The sequence below is a fragment of the Rhea pennata genome, chromosome 9 (assembly GCF_028389875.1).
Source record: "Rhea pennata isolate bPtePen1 chromosome 9, bPtePen1.pri, whole genome shotgun sequence".
Lineage (NCBI taxonomy): Eukaryota > Metazoa > Chordata > Aves > Rheiformes > Rheidae > Rhea > Rhea pennata.
The window spans coordinates 26,397,958-26,421,511 of NC_084671.1; the positions used below are offsets into that span (position 1 = coordinate 26,397,958).

Below are 23,554 nucleotides of genomic sequence, written 5' to 3' on the forward strand. Positions count from 1 at the left end.
GAAAACGTGGCCTGAAATGATCACCGTCCAGCTATTTTTTGTGTTCCGGCTACAGCTTTTGACTAACATCCTGGAACAGTATATTCCACAGGATGACGACGCACTAGGTGAAGTAGCATTTCCTTTTATTTGTTCTAAATTTACCAAGCAGTAATGTCATCCAGTGACCTCTTGTTCTCATGTAAAGGGAGAGCACAAAAACAACAGTCTGATTGCTTCTGAGCTAAAATGGGGGTTGCCTTGCTAGGAGTATTAAAAAAAAAAAAAAAAAAAAAAAAAAAAAAACACTTAAGATTTATTTATAATGTCATACATTTCTGGCCTGTTTGGGGATTGGCAGAACTCTTGAGTACTCCTGCCCTGAAACAGTTCAGAAGTTTATCTAGATATGAACAATTATATAAATTAAAAGGGCTTGTTCTTCCTAAAAAGGGAATATTAAAGACTTGCATGCTTTTGGGATCCCATGTGCTGCTGAGCGTTCTAGGTGTGGTTCTTCGGATTTGGCCCCTCCGTAGGAACTGGATGCCCAGATACCCCACTCCCAGCTGAGGTCAGAGCTCAGCATATGGCTGACGTTACTGAGACCTAAAACTGCCCAGCAGAAGAGTGCAACAGTCATGGGGAAAAAAGAAGAAGAAGAAAAAAAAAGTTGCCAATTATCCAGTCAGTTCTGAAGAGCCATTAGGATGGATGGAAATGGTAGGAAGGTATAAAGACATTTCAAATCTGCACCCAGCTTAACTTATGAACTCCTCACTGCATGTGTAACCCTGGAAATATATTTTGTGGGAATCACAGCAACAAACAACTACCAGCCAGGACGCTCCTTTGCAGACTCTTAAATGCCCTCTGTGCAAAGGAACCATCTCAAGTCTATCAAAGAAACTCTAAATTATCTACAATAGCTGTGCAGATGCTCAGTTGGTTAGAGCACGGTGCTGCTAATGCTAAGGTCACAGGTTCAATCCCCATACGGGGCTATGCTGAGGGCTGGACTAGATGATCTCCAGAGGTCCCTTCCAACCTCACCACTCTATGATTCTATGATAATCCCCAGCCCTTCTCAGAAATATAGCTTCATCTCCTTTAGCTCTTCTCTGTATGGTACATGCCCTCTTACCAGGCTGCTAATCCCACTTCTGAATACTGGTATCACTTCAGACACAAACACTGTTACTAACGGGTCAACATACTCCCCTGTCCAAAACTAACACCAAATTTACTGACATTTAGAATCAAGCCAGCTGGCAAACAACAGAGCCAACCAAGGAAAATTTCTAATTTCACATTCTAAAAACGGACTGGATGTCCCTGGATGTCCTTCCCCAACGAACAGCTGTGAATAATTGGATTAGAAAGGCAGCCCGGAAAAAGACTCCTTGTCTTAGACCAACTTTTTAAAAGAAAACTGCTATACTTCACCCTTTTGGCGTTTTTCTCTACTGAGCTACCTTCCTCCACCCAACAGAAGGAGAATAAGTCTCGTTCTCTGCTCTTGTTGCCATCAAAGATGAAGCTATCATCTCTGCTCATTTCCTCCTTCAGAATTTTTGGGCTGCCCAGAAATTTCTCAGCAAAAAAGTGACAGTTTGGCCAAACAGGCAGTGAGACTGTTTGTTATCAGAGCGGATCTGGTGAGCTCAGTGACCACAAGAGACAGCAAAACAAGTTAAGATCACACTGGCCCAATCACAGAGCTGGCTAAAGAAAGGCTGAGGGTAGAGAGGGGTACAAAACTCTGCTAAATATAGTTCTTCTGATGTGACACATTTCTCTAAGTAGCCAAATCGTATGTATGAGAACACCTGCTCACTCTGACAGCTTCCTTTTACTCACATCCTGTTCAAAGATACTATAATGTTCAGAGGTGTTAGCCCTAAAGCCCTCCAAGAGATCCTGAAATATTTAAACCAGTTGATGATTTGCGTACAAGGATAGTAGGAATTTGGGGGCTTCAAAATACCGAGGAACTGTAACTAGAAAAAATAAAAGAGTTAACAGGATAAGAAGGTGTTTCTGATGCAGGCAAAAATTACAGTTTGATCACATATGGCAGAGGCAGGGAAAACATCCACTAACTGTAGCTAACTACTATATTGACTTTTGTATATTGGAGCAAGCACTTTGTTTCCCATGAAACCAAAACCTCAGAAAACTGGGTGGGAATGTAATGAGGACCCAGACATTTATCTGCTTTGGCTCCAGTTCCACCAACAGTGGCAGTTAACTATACAACAGCAAAGGTAAAAATGCCTCACCTGTGTTCATCAGCAAGATTTCAGCAAAACCACCGTATGTTTCAAATGCATGAATGCTAAACTCAGAAAGGACAAAATGCTCCTAAATGGGAGCACTGCAACTAAGCAAGTGCTACTCCCTCAGCAAATCTACCAAATCAAAAGAAAACAAAATAAGGCTTTGAGAAAGGGAACAGAAAGGAAAACAAAAGTCTGAGTTGCAGACTCAAATCAGTCCCTTTACGCTTAAAATTTTAAGCCTGCATCAATGATGTCAGCTTCTGAAACAATCTGGGGCTGAGTATTAGGACAGCAAAGTCTGGGACAGCAAGATGGCCTGATTTTAGCAGGACTCGAGTTTGGAAGAAAGAGAAAACATTAAGAATCATCAATGCTTAGACTCAGCAAACAGCTGAGTCTTGCTTTCCTCCATGGACGACATCCCTCTTCTGATTTGCAGCTCAGCCTTCATCCAGTTTTGCCAGGACCAGAGTCCTGGTAACTCACAGCTGAAATCAGTTAGATCTCCTGAGAACTAGCAGTATCATAGAACATTTGCAAATATCAACATACACCCAATTTGCACCAACAGTTTTTAGTCAAAACCTGCATGTTTCCCTGAAAGTGAAGGAGAAAGAAAATTTTCATACAAGAGTGGAGGAATGCACCAGTTTTCTGTATATTTTTATAGTGCAAGATTTTTTCTTTCCTGCTAAAATGGTAATCTTCCACTTGCGGAAATTCTCATCTCCATCAAATGAAATAAATGGTTAATGCTCTCATAGTCATGACAAATCCCCTGTGTGTGTGTGTGTGTTTGTGTGCATGCGTGTGCATTTTTAATACCAACAGCAAGATTTTCACAAAAAAATCTAGATGCCCAAACCTTTGGCTATACCTGGTATATAATCCCTGACTTTCATGTGACCTGTCTTCTACCTTAAATATCAATCTGTATAATCCAGAACAGCTCAGTTCCACAGAAAAACAGGTATGACATGTGGTTTTGTCCTTTCTAGGACCATTTTTACATTATTAGATGGATTTATTTGCTGATACATACCTCATTTGCTAGGTGTCCGCCTATCTAAAGTGCATCTTCTCTGAGCATTACCATTAACACTTACTGCTGCTACACTGTGCCCACAGTTAAAGTTCAGCTCATGTCAGTCCTCCATCTGTGCTTTCTCCCAGTCTCTATCTTCCCTGATGCTGCAGTGGGAAAGCTGGCCAGACAGAGCATTCCCTGGGAAAATGATCATCTCTCCTACCAGGGTCACATTCCTACACGCCTCTGGAAACTCTGTTCCTAAACAAGCCACATTCTTGTTCTTGGCAATTGGTAAGAAGAGCACAGACAAGGGGAGGTTCTAGGACTTCTGCATCTGGTTAATAGCTGTCAAAACCCAGAGTATGTAAGCGGTCTTTGTTACGGGTAGCAGGTACGAAACTGGACAATCCTGGTAATCCATGCGTATTAATCACTCAAGATGTATGGCAGAGAGAACACCAAATGGGAACAGGCAGGGCCATTCCAAGCACCAAAGCATCTTAATACAGATCCATTAACTACTCCCTTTGCTGCATACAGCAGATGCACACACGCATCCCTTCTCTACCTGTTTTCCAAAGGATGCAGTCCCAAATGGAAAAGAATTCCCAAACAGAACTACATACACTATTCAGAAAGAGCTGCACAACTGGGAGGGTAAAGGATATTTCAGAAAAACCTTCCTACTCATTCAAACAGAAGCAGAACCATGAAGAACAGAGGGGCGGGTCAACCTTCCCCAGTGACAGAGCTGCTCTCTCAGAGGTCTCACACACAGGAAGGCTAACAGCTAAAAAATTACTAAATTGAGCAATAAAAGCTCTTGTCTACAGTAGGAAAATGACCTATTACTGACAGCTTATTGTTAGCAACAGCTCTTCGTGGCCCCCTAACTTCAGCTGTGTTGAAAAGAGGCAGGTTGCTAATACAAAAGGAAAGTAGTAGTTGTCAGCAGCCTGACATACCCAGTAGCTTTTCACACTGGGTCAGCAGGCAAAGACCAGTCCTGTTTCACGTACAGCAACACTGAAACCATCCCAAGCATCACAGGGAAGGCAACCAGAGAGATCTCATTTCTGTGAACATTACAAGCAAGTCTCTCCCCACCTGTCAAAAAGACCAGAGTACGAATGTGCATAAAAAGAAGTCTTTTTCTTTAGAGAAACTCCCATGTATAATTAAACTCAATGTGTTCTCTGTTCTGCCTTTGTGTTCTTACCTGGAAGCGGAAGAAAGATGCTGGAATTTGCAGACCTGGTAAGGAAGGCAGATTAAACACTGAACAGTGTGTGAAGCTTACAAAGAACAAACACTAGCAGACAAAAGCCACTAGTGTTCACGCACAAGGGCAGCAACAGACACTAATTTCCAACCAATAAACTGCCCTCTAGGGAGACAAAGCTCTTCACAAATAGTCACCTTCACTTTCCACCACCCTACCTATCCCTGCCTCCATAGGAGAATTCACCTATTTCAGTCGGACTTTTTTCTTACAGTAGCTCCAAAACTCCTAGCATATTTTGGGTCTTTCTGTAATATACAGTAACAATCACCAGCTCTCTCTACCCAGAACAACTTCATCCAGACTCTTCTTCTACTTTAACTCTTCCTCCACGTTTGTACTCTCAGACTTTGCCTTCTCTTGTGTGAGCAGATTGACAACCAGATCCTGTAGGAGACTGGATTAAGAGTCCTAAAGTCCTAGACATGAAAGGATTTTAAATGACTATTTTCACTAACAGTGACTCAGAATGGTCTGTTTACCAAAGGGCCTTTTCTCAAGCAGAAAAAAAAATTGTACTGAAGCCTGGATTACAAACTACCAAAATAGCAAAGTATTTTGAAATTGCAGTGGTTCTGACAGGAAATGGGGACCAAACTGCACTTAATGAAGGGGGGGGGGGAGGAGGAGGAACAAGATCCTGGACATGGCAATTCTAGACTCAAGTCATCTTTTCAGTTGCTAATAAATTCAGACAGCTGCCAATATAAACAGACACAGTACGTACACTAGCAGAGACTGCACAATTTCTGAACATGTACACACGGAGATGTGGAAGAGGCAACACCCCCTAGCAGAGCCTGACTTTCCAACAGGCACTGTGATTTTATCCATTTTAGAGAGGACACTTTAAAAGGGAGGTGAGAGGAGGGAAGAATCATTCCTTCCATGAGACCATCTTTTCTGATCTTAACTAGGCAATCCAAGTGCGGCTGCAGAGAAGGGAACGGGGTGAGGAACCATCTCTTCCTAGAAAGCTTGGTGACTCCCCTACATGCACAACCAGGTATATCCTGAAATTAGGAAGGTCTTTTGCCTGATTCTCGAAGCCAACTTCTACCACCTGGCTCTGTCACACCCACGCAGAAGATCCCGTCCCTCACTAGGAAGCCCATTCCTCCCCGATGGATACTTTCCAGGTGCATCTTTTTAGAAGGGCTGAGGCCACATGGGGCTGTTTGGGGAATCCTTGCAAGTATAAGCCACACGGATTTCCCTGATCCCGTATCAGCCCAAGCTCGAAGTCCAAGCCTGACCTTCCGCAAACAGCCTGTAACAAAAGTTCTTATATTCCTTCTCCTGATAAAAATAAGTCACATGTTCTTTCCTGAAGCTTATATTTTAAACCAGGCACAAGTAACCCCTGATCCTGGTTCCTCTTGTTTCAACAGAGCCTTACAGTCCACGCTTACTGAACTAAACACATGCTGTAGACTTTCTGTCTGAGATGTAGCTTGAACAGTTCTGTCTACTCGGTCAATGCCACACTCTTCAGAGCTCTGACTTTGTTGCCTTCCCTACTAAAAAGGACCTGTTTTCACATCAAAATAGCTAACACTAATGATCTAACTTGACACAAAACCACAGAAAAGGCAAAGCACTTTAATTTCATTGTGAAATAAATTTGTACCCATCAACAACATGCTCTTCCCATCAGCAACCACCCTCAGCACTTTTACCTTCTGTTAGAGTTTAAGCACTTTGCCTTGTGTTTTCAGGACAGGTTAAGTACTCCCAAACTAAAATTCACACTATTTCTCCACAGCACTTGCAAGCCCTTGGACAGTATGGAAAAAGCACAACATCTGAAGAAAATCACCCAGGCACAAGCAACTTCATAAGACAGAGGCTGGTATCTTTACTCCTGAATGAAATCCGTACTAAATTATAAGATGCTAATAAAGAATTTGTAGTCACACCTCAGGCTGGAGAATGACATGCATGCCCTCTCTCAGAGACGGCAACACACTGTCATTTAGGAGCACCAGCAATTCCATATTTCTCCATTTACTGCAGCCATCATTGCCTCAAGTCATGCAAGTACTCTGAAGGAGAGGAGTATTTCTCTAATCTGAACCTCCATCTCTCCTGTGGCATTGCTTAGGGTGAATCATCAGTCAGTAAATAATATTTCTTAACTGATGGGTGCAGCACTTCTGACAGCACTGCAGGCATGTTTCCCTTTACTCCAGTTCTGTAGAACTTATCTACACAAATCCACGGAGATCAGCAGAGATCATCACCTGAACAATGAGAGCCTGTAGCACACTTACTGCAAAGAATCTGTATCCTGACGATCTGTTTTGCTGGAACAGGTGCTGTTTTTCTCAATGCCCAGTCTAGAAAACTAAGATTTCTGTTCTTACCATTCGTGTTCAATCTTCCTCTAAACTAGTGTCCAGAGCAGCCTACTGCCTCAGAAAAAAACTAAACAGACTGACACGCGATTAATAGGATTATTCCCCTCTGTGGTCAGTTTTTCGGAGCTATGTTCCACTTGCCACAAGCTGATTAGCTGTCTGCTTGAGGAGGAGCTGCAGATTTCCTTCTGCCGGCAGTGAAGTCGAGAGGCAGGCGCTGACTGTAATAATATGCTGTTTCCTGTCTGCAGCACAGCCGAGAGGTACTTCCCAATAGAAAAGGGTTTACAGGAGCACAGGAGTTCAAGCTCCACCTCTTCCACTGAAGAGACTTTAACTACGGAGGAGGGATAACAGCATGGCTACTGGCAGTCTAATAATGCGCTGTGACTGAGCTTCACTTTCACAAAAGTATTGGAAAGAAGTCAAACCACTCACAGCTCCTCAGAGAGGAACTTTCTTCTACAGAATCTCAAAGTTCTGAATAAGATGGGACAGGAAGTGAATGCAGAAATCCATGTAAAAAATTACGTGAATGGGGGTCAAAGTCCACTCTGCCCTTCATTAGAAATAACTGGAACACATTTCCAAAAATGCCATGTGAAAATCATATGGAAACAGATTTTGCACCCGAAAAGAGCAGATGGCCTTTCTGGGTCCTCTCCTGTTTATGGCAGGTACTTCATTATTATTAAAGAAAACACAGATCTTTTTTTCCCCCTTTAGCTGTATACAAATCCCGCACAGGTCAGGACAGGGTCAATGAACTAGCAAGGACTTCATCAGCTGTGCCTATTAAATTGAAAGCAGAATTCAGCTGGCAGATTTTTGGAAGGAACAGATGTTTAGCCAACATACCAGCCTGAGGAGTAAGAATTTGTTTGCCAGACAAAGGTTTACAAAAGTGCGCCTAAGGAGCTGACCCCTAGTCATTTCAAGGGCTCTTGAGCGAACAGCTACGGTGGCCAAACACCTGCATGAGCAGCAGACCAGCAGAGCAATAGGTGCCCTGCTGCACCAGTTCAGCATGGGCTCTGTAAGAGACAGTGGGCATGTTGGCTTGTTCAGGTCTACAATACACAGATAAAGCAGTCATTTGGGGAAAAGTACTCCCCAAAAGCCAGGCCTGCCATCATGATCTAGGCCCTGTGGGATCTCTGTGGCACCCGGAGTGGCCAAACAATTCCTGATGCAAAAAATGGAAGTCATCCTCCTGGGGGGTTTGTTCTAATGCGCCAAGCTAATATGTCAGGCAGGCACATCCACAAAACTTCAAGTTACTGAGAAATGACACTGTCCAAGAACAACTGTTCAAGGACAGAGCTGAAGTCTGACTGGGAAGACTCAACATGTCCAGTGTGAACACAGAGCTTCTGCTTTTTAAATACTGTGGGGGTTTTGGAGGGTATGGCTGGGAAGGATCTGCTCAGAAGTTAAGGTCAGGCTTTGATCTCACCCAGGCAAAACTGATGAGCTGCGTTTCACAAGGAGTGAATGCAAACAGTGATGGCAAAAATCCAGGCAAAAAGTTCACCATTGTCTTTTAAGGAAAAATGTGTCTGGGTACTAGGGCAGCATGTAGTTGAATTCTCATCTGGCATTATGTACTGAACGCTCTAGGCTCCCTCAGAAGACCACCTTTTTACAGTGCACCCACAGTATGAAGACCTATACGAGTGGGCTGGTCCAGCTCAGTGGTAAAGAATAGGCAAAAAAGAGGAACTTTCTCCATACCCTGGTTTATTGATAAATGTGGATCACTTTTGTCAGCACTTTGTGGAGACACCAGAGAATTTGGAGATCTTCTCCCCAGACCACTGTCCTGATCTAGATTGCTGAAGTGAAGACAGACCAGATAACTAATATGGTCCAAAAATTTATGAAAGACTTACTACTAGAGGGAAGCTCAGGAAATCATGAGTTTTCTACAGTTTCCCAAACCAGGCACAGAAGTGACCAGTGTGCTTTTGGGATACATAAACTATTTTGCTTATCCTACACTTAGTATACAGAAAGATGAACCTGAATTCATACTGTGACCAATGACCATGATGAAGAGAACCCCAGCTAGCAACACCTCTGCAACGAAATCTAAGCAAAGCAAAATGCTCATCTACAGAACTGTCACATAGCGCAAGTGTGGACCTAGCTGCCAGTGCTACACTTGGCTCATGCTAGGCCATACAGAGGAGACTGGCCAAGATCATGGGTCAAATGTCTGCTTCAACACCTAGAGAAGTGCTTCAGCTACCCGCTCCAAAATAGCTGTAAAATACTGAACAAGAAAAGTTCAGGCAAAAGTTATTTAACTTTGCAGCAGAGAGCTATGCCAAGGATCCTTTCTCAAACAGAGGACCAATCCAATACCACATCACCTGAGGCAAAAGTTATTTAACTTTGCAGCAGAGAGCTATGCCAAGGATCCTTTCTCAAACAGAGGACCAATCCAATACCACATCACCTGAGGGGGCTATGTACCATTTGGGTCTTAAACCATCCAATCTTCACACTACACTCTCAAAGCAAAATGAAATCCATACAAACAATGCAGAAATTTTACATCAGCATGTCCAACCAAACTAGGACTGCAGATGACAGAAACTGCCCTGTCTCCACAGAAAGGTAAGGGAATCGGTAACTCCCAGCCTTGCTGGATCTGGTAATTACTGAAGGTCTCCACAGTAAGTGAACAAGTTCTAGAATGCTGGTAACCTTTGTTCTCACTTAGGACAAAAAAAGTGGTGTCCAAGGTCTGGATAAACTAGTAGGTGAGTCTGGCAATGCAAAATAATTCACTACACTGATTCTCAAATCTGAGAAATGGCAACTGCTCTTTAGAGGCTGGAGAGCACCGTAACCATTCTAGCCAACATTACACAAAGACGACAAAACTACCCCTGGTACACAGAAGGTACTAGCTACAAGGGACTGTACCTTACAAAATCCATTAGGAAGACTCCTCTGGTTCAAGTACAAGGATTGAGATGACTAAGGTAGTTATCATCTGGTTTACAGCACAGCAGATCCCCTCAAAGGCCCTGTGAAAGACAGCAGCCCTAGGAAAATCCACTGGTGAGAGATCTGTAAAACAGATACTAAGGGATTGTACATGGGAGGGAAAAAAAAATCACTTACAGCCCAGACTTCTAAAGAAGATTAACCTTGTAGACAGATGCCTTCGAAGGACAGAGATCGCAGAAAAGTAATAGAAGTAGCAAACGTTACAAATCAGTTTCTCCTGAGAGAAAAGAGGCCTATCACTCAGCTGCTGTGATTTGTTCCTAAAGGCTTCCTGTTAACACTAAATAAGTCTGCAGCCACAGTGCCTGACCTAAAAGGAACAACAGCTAAATATAAAGCTTTTCCTTATACCTCTCATGGGACGCAGCTGCACAACATTGTAAGCTCAGAGATGCCCCAGTCACATTTTTCCAGCCCATCCTATGGTAATGCATGCCTCAACTTTGAGCAGCAGTCCTAAAAATTGTCCTGACTATCCCCAGTGCAAACAGGATACACTCACGTAAGAAGCCTATGCAAGACTGACACTAAACAATAGCGGAACCCATATTACATACTCTTCTTTTGAGACAAAGAGGTCTGCGTCTTAATACACTCTTCTCTCCTCCTACCCGCTGAGAGCAAACAATTAGCTGTCAGGCTTCTTCCGACTTACTGGCATTCATATTTTTGAACCTTATTCCTCTATATATGCAACATGACATTTGTTGGCTTTGTGCTACTGCTGTATACTGAAAGCCTGCCTCTATTGTAATACTAAACTTCATTCCTATCTCTTCTAATCCCAACCTAGTCACACAAGCATTCCATGTTCTATTCTCTAGATTTCTCTATGATTACGAGCACATTAAAACACATCTTCTATTTCTCTGCTCATTTGCTGTGATTAAAGAATGGTGCTCCCTCTCCTCTCTCCTTAAATCAAAGTAAATTCTGTTTTTCTCTCAGAAATGTCTCCCTCCCAAACGAGAAGCAAGATCAGCTATGCTAGCGGTTGTAGTTTTTGGTTCTCTTCCCAACTCTACAGCCTTCTTACGCTAGAGCTTCTTGTCACTCTGGGCAGCTGTTCTTACCTCTCTTGTTACCTTCTTTTACTCTTTTTCAGTTTTCTTCACTCACAGCACAATCTCTTCCCTCTCCTCACCGCCCTTTCCCCAACTTTCCTCAGTCTAATCACCCCTAATTGCCTTTTTGCTTTGGATCCACATTGTTTTGAAGTGCTTTTTTCTAGTGTTTTTGTTCCCTACCTCTTTGTTAGCACATAAGAGGTGTGTTCATGCAGTTCTCACAGAGCTGCAAAGTAGAATCAAGAACTGACCAAGGAAACTCCTGGGGACTGAAAAGAAATTACTCATAGTGATGAGATTTCAACAAGCAAAAGCATATCCTAAAGCAGATTGTATTACTGTAAAGGATAGGTGACCTGGACAGCCATCCAGAGGATGACAATACTAAGTGTGAATTTGTTCCACCTCTTGAACCAAGTCTAAAATCTCTGTCCTGCAGTATACAATACAGATGCAGTAGAGAAGTTTCTTCTGAAAAAAAAACAATCTTTCCTACATCAAAAATTAACATGAGAAAACACAGAAAGAAAAAAAAAGAACATCTGAAACATGAAAATAACTCTATCTGTTACAAATAACAAATATTTGATGTTTCAGATTTAGGATGAAAACTCAATAGTGAATCCCACTGATATGAAACATGGAAAAAAAGTGCATCAAAGAACTTGGATTTTTAGAGAGGAACTGAGCTGAGAAGATAAGGGGGAAAACACAGTGCTCACAAAGGAAACCAAAAGAAAACTGCAAGACTGCAAGGAATGCAAAGCACTGACGGCAATGATGTGGCAGACCAAACAGCAGCAAAACTAGCCAACCTTCTGATTTGCAAAGTATTTTTATAGCTCATGGTAAACCACAGTCAAACCCCTCTATGAGCCATAATAGGCAGAACAGACAAATTAGGAGAGAACAGACATTCTTCCTGAAGTTTACCTGAGCACCCATGATACAGTTATGAGCCAGGGCTAGCTGGATATCTGCCACTTGACTGTCAAAGTTATCCTATACTCTTTACCCCTAGGGAAGGCTGGGGAGAGGCAGAACCTGGTATCATCATCATGGAAGTAACTCTTCACTGCTGGGCTCAGATGGGCCAATCTGAGCAGCAAACAGATTAAGTATTTCCTCCTGTCTCTAACATGCATCTAACATCTCTGACAAAGATTAGATATTTCTCAGCTACAACAATAAACAAAACATAACACTTACTTCCACAATACTTTTCTGTCATACATATGGAAAATAAGACTGATTTTACATGTAAGCCAGTCTGAAGTAAGAACTGAAGTAAGATCCAAAATAAAAATACATTAATGACAGGATCACAACTTCATATTCTTGAAAATGTATCCCTTGCAGAAATCACTGTACAATCTTCCTCTCTATGCACATACACTGATAACTGATATCAGTATTTACTGTTGGAATCAGTTGGGCCTCTTGCTTGTCCAAGTGTTGATCCAGAGAGTATTTTCAAACTTAGAGAAAATGTCGAGGCTTAACCTGGACATAGGGTTTGCGCCATAGCTACTTTGTCCAGATACTGCTAAGCAAAAGCTATAGCTACACAAGGGAAATATCCTTTGCTAGATTTGCTTGTTTAAAGCAGTGGGTCACTAGAAGCCGCACTGCTTAGTCTTAGTCACCAGCTGACTCCTGCAGGATCAGCTTCCCCTCTCCCCCGGAATGCTTCTTCCTTCACCTGGCCTTAAACCAACACTGTCTCCTTTCTCCTCACACTCCTCTGCCCTTCCTCTTGACTCTGTGAAGCTGCAGAGAGGCTACCGCTGTTAGTTAAGTCCAGAGCTCACACTGACACTTGACATTGCCCAGCACAGCCACTTGTTGCAGATCTTGTGCAACCCTGGCTGCAGCACCAGTAGCATGCTGGGGCCAAAAACAGCCAGGCTCCAAGTGCTTTCCTGCACATGGGGCTTCTCCCCAAATGGAGTTTAGGGAACACCTGTTCCCCAGGAACATGAGCACCTTTTCTCCCAGTTACTAAGACTGGAGAAAAAGAAGGAGTGACACCACCACCTCTCCAGACTGCAAATATTTAAATACATTTTCCTTATCTAACAAATACCATAAACCATTTGACAGTTACTTCTGTGCAACTCATTTCAGTTACTGCTTTTGCTTTACCCCCACATATAGAACAGCGTACATATACAAACACACACACATCCACATGTAAATAAAATCAGACAAAGTTCACATATTTTAAGGCCTGAAAGGAACACTAAATTTTTGTAGCCAGACCTCCACCATAGTCACAAACATCACTCCTAATTCCCTCAACAGAACAATTTTTTCTCTACCACTACGTAAATGGATTCTGTCAAATTCTACCAGCTTATAGGTAAGAACACCCCTGAAGGCAAAGCTTTAGCACCACATATAGCAACACAACATGTTTTCCATGTGCACGGAGATCAGTTATGATTGCTCTAGGGAAACATATGTTTAAGATTTTGCTGATTTTTGGAAGCTTGGTCAAAATGTTGCACTCCTCATACTTGTAGATTAAAACTGGAAGCTTCATCTTTGCTGGTCCTTCCAAAGACCTTAGCAAGCCTACAGCAGAACAAAATGGGAGAATTCTTTGATTTCATTTCCTCCTGCCAGAAACCAAAGCATGCATGACTTGCTACTAGTTACTGTCACTGTCTTTGTGTATTCAATCACAACTGTAAATGTCTTTTACAATAAACACATTGAAATGGGTTTTCTCAAGTGAGAGGCAATGAAGATTGCTTAGATGTTTTTAAACCGTGCTAAGGAGAAGGAAATTATGAGAAAGACACAAGAAGTGTGGGAAACCATGCAATAAATCCTACCGTGAAGCTGTTGTTGACATTCTTAGTGCTGGATTCTGCCACGCTGGCATCTGTCAGATCCACCTCATCGAAAATAATGGACTGGAAGGAAAAAAAATCAAAATTCTAATGAACCAGTGAAACCAGCGTATAAGCAGCAGACCTAAAGGGACACGTCAGTATGTCTGTGGAGCAAGGCTCAGCACTAACGTGAAGGACTCAAGAGTTCAGTTTCATACACTGGTACTCAAATTTACCTCTGTCTTCAGTTGGGGAACACAACAATTTTACATTTACTATGGGATAGTTTTTAAAAATAATTTTGTAGGCTTGGCTCTTGTGAAAGGAGCCAGACTAATATCTAGCGGACTGTCTATCAAGGCACTAGCCTAGATGTAGAGTAGCTCTGACTTATAAATCCTTGCCTTCTCCTCACCATGTCCTCTTTTCATTCATACTTTCTCCTTCTATTTTAGTTTCTACTGATTCAGAGCCCACTCCCTAAGAAAACAAATTAGAGAGGAGGGAAAAAAAGGACAGAACAATTAGTATCACAGGTCCACATGATGTTTTACTCAAAGAACAAGGATTTCAAAGTGTGAGGCAAAACACAGAGAACCTCTAGTCATGATAAAACCTGAAGACAAAAGCTTCCAGAGCAGTTACTTTTTTCTGGACTGAGCTCTGCCTTCTCACAGAGACCATCCTGCCTCTAATGACCCAATACTGATGTTTTTCCCTTCGGCTCCTATGCGTTGTCATGACCTCACCTTTGCAGTTTTTGCATAGTAGAGCGTTCGTCCACGCAGCTTAAAATAGCGTCTCTTCCAGCGCTGGAAGGAGCTGGTCTGTTTCATCAGCATCCCCTCTTTTATGATCGTCTACAAAACAAGGAAGGGAGAAGGGTGAAGTAGGAATTCTGTTTTCAGGCATCTTTTACTCTCTCCCACTGTACATCAAAAAAGACTGGCGCTGGAGAACTATAATCCGAGTGCCCTCTGCTGGAAATACTTAACAAATTCATTCAAATAAGCAGGCTAGCTTATCAAGATTGAACTACCGCAACACATAACCCACAGTGGGGTAGGGTTTTATCCTCATCTCCACTGCTATCCTGATATGAAAAGAAGATAATAACTTACGACTGTTTAAATGAGCTTCTCAAAGTTTAACAATGATGCAGGAAGCATAACAGTTAAACTCACTGAGGTCGGATTTCAGTCGCAGGTAACCATGCCTTTCAGTTAATTAGCATTGGATTAGAAGCACATACACACCACAGTACATCAGCCCTATCTCTCCAGTTCTGCTTTGTGAAATTAGCAGTATCTACCTGGCACAAAACTAGTGAGCACCAGGCACACAGGGTGAAGAGTGAAACTAGAGCGAGGAAGGAACTATATGCAACTTCAGCATTTGGTATTCTTCAGATAGTCTTGGCCCTGCCTCAGTACTCTCTGGCTGGCTGCCATTTCCCAGGGCTGGAGTGCCAAAACTGTCTACACACACTGCCTTTTTTCTTTTTTTTCCTCTTTTCTTTTCCTTTTTTTTTTTTTTTTTTTTTTTTTTAACTGCTTTAGAACTAGACTGACACAGCAGCATTATGCGGTCCTATATGCTCACTCACATACTATGCATATATAGGGGTATATATTTAATCCACATGCACTTCATCCTGCTTTGTCAAATACATTTTATTAATACCTTTGCTTAGGACAGAGACTGAACACCAACAGCTAGAGCAGAATAATCTCAAAAAAATTGCAGCTCAGAAGGACAAAGAGCAGAGAATTCAAAGTTGAGGCTTCAGCCCCAAATTACTGATTGAACGTATTGCTAAGAATAGCAAATGATGTTATATGATGCCCCAGTGTTTCAAGAAAACCACTTTCCTCCCAACAAACGTAGTCTCTAGAAACTCATTTCTCACTGAGGAAGCCCCATGTTTAACACACAGTTAAAACACAGGAAACAAACAGTCCGACAATCTTGTAAGACAGGTTAGTCCGTATCTTGATGCCAGGAAAATGACACAGCTTTAACATACCAGAGGTTTCAGTGCAGCTCAGGTTCAGAACAGAGTCAGGCCAACTGATGAGTATCAGTTAATTCAGAAACACAGCATTACATGTACAGTGCCAGGCTACTGCAGAGCACGAAATAAATGCTCTTACCGATCCAAAGGCTTTAGGTTGTTTTAGAAATCCTTTCCAGGGCACTAAACTTGCTTTTAAAATGCTATATATATTTCTAATGCGGGCCTTTCCTTTTTGAGACAGCTGCAGATTTTGATACTTTCCACACACACTGCTCCTTGCCAAGCTCAAAGTTTCCTCAAAAAGCACTTGGAAAGAAAGTGCTGACTATAAGAAGAACCATCCGTCTGACAGCCCATGCCTCTCTCTTGCTCAACTGAGCCATCTTCAAACTGGCCTGACGGATATCAGGGCCTGGACCACCACAGTGATGCCAGCACTCACATATCAGGTGGAAAAAGGTGGGGTCCCACATAAGTTGAGCCCTGAATGAAAGATGCAGGCCTCTGCAGCTGTTATAGAGCTACCTCGACTAAGGTAAACATGCTTCAGAGATGTTTAGAAACAAGTTTGCAAGGTAATTTAGAGCTGGTGCTATATGCTGCCATGCAAAGATCTGAAACGCAGCTCTGGTCTCAACCTGAAGCTTCCCAGTACGGGAAGATGGAGTTCCCAGACTGAGCCAACAGCATCCTCTGCTGAACCACCCCCCAAGGCTAGGCCAAGGTTAAAGGCACTCATGCAGGGCGAGGAAATGTGCATTCGCTCTTCCACAGACTTTTCCCAAGATCTCCAAAAGTCATTTTCACTCTCTGTGTCTCCATTTCCCAACTGCCAAATGGAACAAACTGTACTGCCTAACTCTGTGGAGTCCTACGAGCATATATACGGCCTATCTGATGAGGTCCTTTAGGCTGCAGCACCTGTGTATCTAAGATACCGGTAAAGCAGCAGCCTATGAATTGCTCTGCTAAAGAAATCACGCGTTTCTGCAGTTCGCTTTAGCCTGAAGGGAAGGAAGTGGGAAAGTGGCAAGAGATTTTCCAGATGAAGACAGAGACATGGAGGGATCTCTCTGCATTCCTTGGACAAACACACATATAATTAAAAAGTGAGACAGAGAAACTAGCTACTGAATTCTGAAAAGCCCTGAACCGTGCCCTGAACCGAGGAATTAAAAATCCTGAGGAAGGCTCCCAGGATGCAAAGCCCAGAAATACCAAGTCAGCCAGGAGCCTGATCAAAAAATAGCAACTTGCACAAAAGCATTTCAGGAGGATGTTTCAGAGCTCTGTTGCTATGCTTATTCAAAGACAGACTTCAGCTGGGGTCAGCCAGAGCCCCGCACTCCCCACGCTCCAGCAGCGGCGCTCCGGCTGCTCGAGCTCTTGCCCAGCCCACCAGCACAGTAACTCACTGCCTCCGCTTTGCCTCGGTTCCCACAGCTCCCACCTGCCACGCTCCGCTCCCGGCGGAGCTGCGCGCCGGCCTGCTCCCTCCACCTCACCAGGGGTCACTCACCTTTGCACAGGACGTGCATGCCTCCATTCCTCCTTCCAACAGCACTTTCTTTTTCTTCCCCCCTCCCCTCTTTTTTTAAACCAAAAGGCAACAACCCAGTGGTCACCTTGCCCCTCCCTAAGCAGCAGTTTATGTCACTTGCCAGTCTCTGTCTACAGAAAACCTCACAGCTACATAACTCGGACATGAAAGGCCAGTAAGAAGCGAGCTCTTGTGCTCTCGTGTGCACGCAGTGCTCAGAGAAAACAAGCCTCTGGTTCAGAGCTGCCCATCTCTGCACGAGAGCTGCTGTGCTATTTATAGACACACAGCTCAGTAAAGAGTTTGGTGGGTTTGGGCGGAAAGGACTGGAGATAAGATCAAGATGACTTTATAAAATGATTCAGACATCGCTGCTGCCTTTCTCCTCCTCTATTTTAATTTTACAGCCAAAGGACTTGCTACTTGCAGAGGAATGCAACTGAGGAAAATTAACTGGGGAAAGGACCTCAACCTGGCAGCAAAGTGACACTGAATGAAATAAATGGGGGGAGCGGAATAGTTGCTTCTTCTCCTCAGCCTCTGTAGCATTTTTAATTCAAGACCTCCTGTGACCGGATTATTAGCCATGCAATTCTTCAAGACAAAAATGAAATCGCCTTGTATTTGCTTTTTTGGTGTTGTATAGTGGATCCTATAGGAAGAACTAATCCTTTTCCCACGACATTTGACATACCATGAGGTTTGATTAGGTGTATCCTATCTCAAATAAACATTATTGTTTATTATGGAATTATCCACACTATTTTCTATCCAGCTTGACATGCCATACCACACCAGTCCATAGGCTTGCAGCACTTCGAAAAGTATCCTACAACAATTCACTGATTGCTTCAACAGTGACCTGTTTTATCATATTACAAGACAGCATAAAATGGTTACTAACAAACTGGAAATTCAAAACAAGCCTTAAACATCACCGCAAAGAACAAGATTAGACAGCCGAAAGGCAGCGTCTGAGAAATTTTTAGTATTTCACTATTTATCTTTGGCCCTGAAGAGAAGTGACTTCCTGCAGAAAAAAATCATTTCACAGCTAGCAATACACAACCTTCCCTTCCCCATTGCTCAACCCCATTTAAAACTTTGCCGCTTAGGAGGAGAAACAACCTGTTCTCAGATTTCTCGTGTCAAAATGGATGCAAGAGTCAGGCCTAATCACGAAGTGACAAAAGGAAGAGTTTTGCCATTGATCTCAATGGGAACGGTTTCAAACAGCTCAGAGGACTTACATCAAGGACTTCAGCCGGGAGAGCCTAGTGCTTCAGTGCTTCCCCACTGTGCAGTCCCAGCACATAAGAACAAAAAGTCAAACGATTAAGAGCAGTCATCCCTAAAACTAGCAACACATAGCAGTATTTCTTATAGCATTACATGTCTGAGGTGTCCCAGTATCCAGTAAGTCATATCAGGAGATGACAGAACCAGCCTGTGCTGACGAATTGCTTTCTTACTGATAGCACGAATGATTCAAGTAAAAAGGTAAGAATGATCCCATCACATTTCAACTGCTCCCTTTTTCTCTTGTGCATAGCAATATTCACTATCTGAAGCACAGTAGTAGTCCCACCTTTTAGGACTCTTCAGATAACTAAATTCCTAATCTGGAAAACAAGCTCCTGCTAGCCAGACTAAAGGCAACTATCAACTGTACCCAGCTGTCAGGCTGGCAAGTGTCCTTTGGCACAGGGAGGCTCCAAATTGTGTTCAATATAGAAAGTCTCTTTTACAGCTCGTAACATATTCTTAGGGGTAGTTATTCAGTTTGGCATATCTGAGACAAGAATTTTGCTCCAGTGACACTTCCTTCCAAAGTTCTATAGAAAATAACTGCAAGAAAGGTAAAAGCAAACTCATTCAAAACTATCCAAACAGCAACTAAAGAAGCTCAGATACTAAAGTCCTCAACATCTGTATTTCTCTATATTCCATGTGTCTTTAGAATGTAAAGACTCCAGGGCACAGACTGTTTTTATTTTTATGTACTATAAAATGTTAAGTAGGGTGTTGATGCCAAACAACAAATAAATAACTAAAGAAAGAGCCAAATGCATAGAAAAAGAGCAAAAAGAAAACTGTATGCAAAACTGATCAGCTATCTTTAGTTATGTCAGCTAAGGCATTTCTATAAGGCAGGCAGATGATCCCCAGGAATCAAGCAACTTCATCTAGTCCCTGACTCCAGGTGAGATGTAGCAAAAAGATAGGAGTAGCTCTGCAGTCACTTTAAACACGGTCAGGTTGCCAAGCTAGGGCAGGTACAAATTAGGAGTGCTGTACCTCGTTGTGGGTAAAACTGTTTCAGTAGTTGGTTCTATATAACTTCTTTGTGGTCATAAACACAGAATTAATAATTATTTACAAATCAAATGAAATACAGTAAATAAAGAAACTAAGGGAATAAATCTAACGAATCATGTAGAATAAGACACGACAGGTCAAAAGGCTAGGGGTTAACAAGCTAATCCAACAGCAACATCCTTCCACCAGACAGTGGCCACACCCTGGAAATCAACTTCAGGAAGCTCAGAGGGGGGGAATCTGGATCAGTAAAGCAATTCTGAGAATGGGACGCATGGAGAGCTATACAGATATATAAGAGAGAACACGGCATTTGCTAGTCTTAGTCTTGACTGGGAATTCTACATTGCATACACTTGAGCCTTGGAAAAGTGAAAAAATCCAGCAACTCAGTCTTTTTCTGGGTTTTGAAAGGGTATGAAAAGGCTAAGACATTATGTGAACTCATTACAACAAAAGGACTGTAGAAAGAGGGAGAAAAAAGAAAAGAAAATCAGAGGTCAGTCTCAGGAATCAAATGTCAAAATAGAAGCTAGGGCTGCAAATCAGTGGTCCAAAACAGAAGCCAAGTTCTCCACTGATAAAGGGGGTATTGCCTAGGCTTCTAGTATACACAGGCTATTAAAACAAAATGATAATAATCAGTGTGTTATAAACTGGGAAGTACCCATGTCACGTTACAGCATGGACCTCTAGACCACTACATGAGAAGGTCTGCAAAGTCTCCCCTAACAGTCATCTTCCCAATTCTCTCTCTCTTATAATCTCCAGCTCTGCTTCGTTATTTGCACTCTGTGTACCCAGTTGAGAGGCCAGAGGAGAGCTCTGCCAGCTAGCTGGGCACTTCTCAGCACAGCCTCTCGATAAGTATGCAGGCAAGCAGAATTCAGCAGAGTGTGCAGCAATCTGGAGACAGCATAGCTGAGATGTCACTGAAACAGGAAATGCAAATTTATTCCCTGAATTGGTGGTGAAAAACAGGAGTTTCTATCAAATAAAATCCTGAAATCAATCTTGAGTTAGAACCTGCCTTACTACAGATAAACAAACGGCTGAAACAAGTTCATTCCTCATTATTTAATACTGCACCAAGTAAATGAAGAATAGGTCATTGAAAGAGCATCTTGTCAATACACTATTCAGGTGCTAGTATTGTGAATGATTCTGTTTTAAAACAGATGAGCACTCATAGACCTAAAGTGAACAAATTAATGTATGAAAACTACTCTGAAAGCATGCAGAAAGATATACAGGAAAGGAAATATAACATACCAGCATATCAGCGTGCAGCTCCCTGGGAAAACGAGCTCAGTCAGAGAGCTCCAAGCAAAGCACTTAAAACAGAGGAATACTCCGGTCAGCTACTTACAACAGAGGATAAAAAAATACACTAGTACAGGCTGAATTAGGATGAGTTAATAGGTGGACAACTCTTGGCATGGTAACTGCTTAAACCCTCAGTATGCTTTCCATAGGCTTCAGGCAGCCTTCCCAAACACATTTATCAAAAGATGGCAATCGAGCATGATGCTCAAATCAACCCAGTAACCTAGAACAAGACCAAAAGATAAGGGCTCAAATCCATCCAGAAAGCTAGCCAAAAAGTAGCACTTTTAAAGTTACCTGAAGACTTTAAGAATGGAATAAAGATTTTATAGGGTACTAACTAAACATGAACCTTTTTTAAGGACAAGCATGAGAAATATACTGTTATTTTTTCTACCACCTTAAATTACATACAAAACTATGTCCTTTCCTTAGAGCATTAGATTAATATCTCACACAAAAAAATTCAAAACACATTACCTCCTATGAGGTATCTGAGATATGTCTGTCAAACACACTTACAGAGCAGCACTGCAAAATCTCTAGTATTAATTTAGAATCGCTCTGCCTCTGCCACTGAAAGCTGGCAATATAACTTTATTTTGAATCACAGCACTGAACATGGAAACCTGTAATGCTATAGCAGGTATCATCAGAACTTAAATAATGATCTCCGTCACCCAAAAAGAGCCAAATTATTACCCTTGTCCATCCAAGCCCACCCACCCACTCCACCGGCACCTCTACTGAGCCAGGCACTTACCATTACGACATTTCAGGGCCATCTGAAATAACAGTATCAGGCTGGGAAGGAGCAATCAGTGCTATTACAAGAACAGAGAGCGTAATAAAGGAAGGCACATCCAGAATACAGCTGGGGATCTCATCCTCAGAATCGTAACGACCCCATCCTTCCCGTACTGCTAAATGTCATGGAGATCTTGGCCAAGCAGGATGGGAAGCCAGCAAAAAAGTCCTGGTATGGAGACCTCAGGACACAGGAAAGTGAAAGTTATACCTCGAGGAGGCGAACTGAATCCTCTGCCCTCGTGTCGAGACAGCTCAGAGAAGAACACAGCTTCCCCCCACTGTGTCTGGATTCCCATCAACTCTGCTACTGAATTCTGCAGGGAGCCTTATTTGGTAGCAGCTGGTAGATGCAGGGCGAAATCCTGATCCTTTTACTTCAACTGGTATTCCAATGGGATTACACTATCGAGAGCAGAAAGTAGCTTTTGGCCTTCAGCCATTTGATTAATACCTAAGGTATCTTAAGATTTATTTCTTTTATCTCATCTGTAACAATTGTTATCAGATTTTCCTTATTTATGTACTAGACAACATAGGCTTTTAAGTTGCTTTTTCCTCATACATTTAGCATAGCTCTTAAAGGAAACTCCAATGTTTTTAAGTTTGTTTTCCATTATCCCTATTTTACTGTTCTGCAGATACCTTTTACCACATCAGGACATCTTGATCAGCACCAGCAACGACAAGGGAAATTAGTGCAGCCTGGGGAACACCATTCTGCTAACTTTCAGCTGCAGAACCAGCAAACCAGAACAGAGGGGCTTGGCATGAGTTTCCAGAACACTGCTTTTTAATAAAATTTCAGCAACAGAGCTGCACGCTCTAAAAGAGCACTCTGACCTTCCTCAGTACAGATTAGCTTGAAAAGCAGGTAACGTGCTCTTCCTGTGGCATCAGCCACGCTCCTGTCTTTCAAGAAACTGTAAAGGCAGCTGTCTCAGAGGTCCAGACGTTTCCCTGGCGCTTGAAACACCTGTCTCATTCCCAGCTCTGTTGGGGATACATTATGTGATTTTGTGCATTTCAGACAATAGCTATATACTTCAGTTCCTTTTATGGGAAATTGAGATGGTATCACCTCTCCGCACTAGATTCTGAGAGTAAGTAACTTGCAAGACTCGACTATAATGAGATTGATACAATGTATCGATTGATATCCAAACTGAACAATGACCTCTGTTCTAATGAAGAGTTCCTAGTTTCTACGCGGATTCTTAGGCAATCCAAAAAGTCTTTCTTTTTCAGAAAAGCAAACTGCAACATCAAAAGAGCTATTAGATGTAAAATTTTCTAATTTAGCAATGAGACTGTGAGGCAGTAAGATTTCCTATAAAACTAAGTGGAGTAATAGAGAGTTAATCAATTATCTAATTCAGCAGCGCTCGTCTTCTGGCCAGGCGAGTCACCTACCTCCTTTCTGGATGAAAGCAGGGCAGCAGGCTTTGGTCCTCCTTTTCCACATTGCCGCTTTACTGCCCACATGTAGCCCAGGAACTGCACAGATACTGAGCCCCGTACTGCGAGAAAGATGTTTTTTTCTGCTTTCTCTTAAATGTGTAGGTATATCCACTATTTTAGAAACAACAATATTGGATTTGTAGCTAAAGAAGCAGTGCCTTAAATGGCATACTAGATTTTCTAAAATGGTAATCTGCAGATAGCTATTTTACAGTTTTCACTT

General features: G+C 42.4%; 1 protein-coding gene across 5 annotated transcripts in view; it reads right to left on the bottom strand.

The window, feature by feature from the left end:
* Positions 1–23,554, bottom strand: part of DGKD (diacylglycerol kinase delta) — a 66,614-nt gene that overhangs the window by 36,635 nt on the left and 6,425 nt on the right. For 4 of the 5 annotated variants that reach the window (XM_062583267.1, XM_062583266.1, XM_062583268.1 and 1 more), the window contains exons 2-3: positions 14,611–14,721; positions 13,862–13,942 (exon numbers count right to left, since the gene is read on the bottom strand). In XM_062583267.1, the coding sequence (XP_062439251.1) occupies positions 13,862–13,942; positions 14,611–14,703 (174 nt within the window). In that variant the 5' untranslated portion in view covers positions 14,704–14,721. Of the gene's footprint in view, positions 1–6,846; positions 7,118–13,861; positions 13,943–14,610; positions 14,722–23,554 lie in introns of those variants that run through there. The other variant, XM_062583269.1, reaches the window with a different exon arrangement.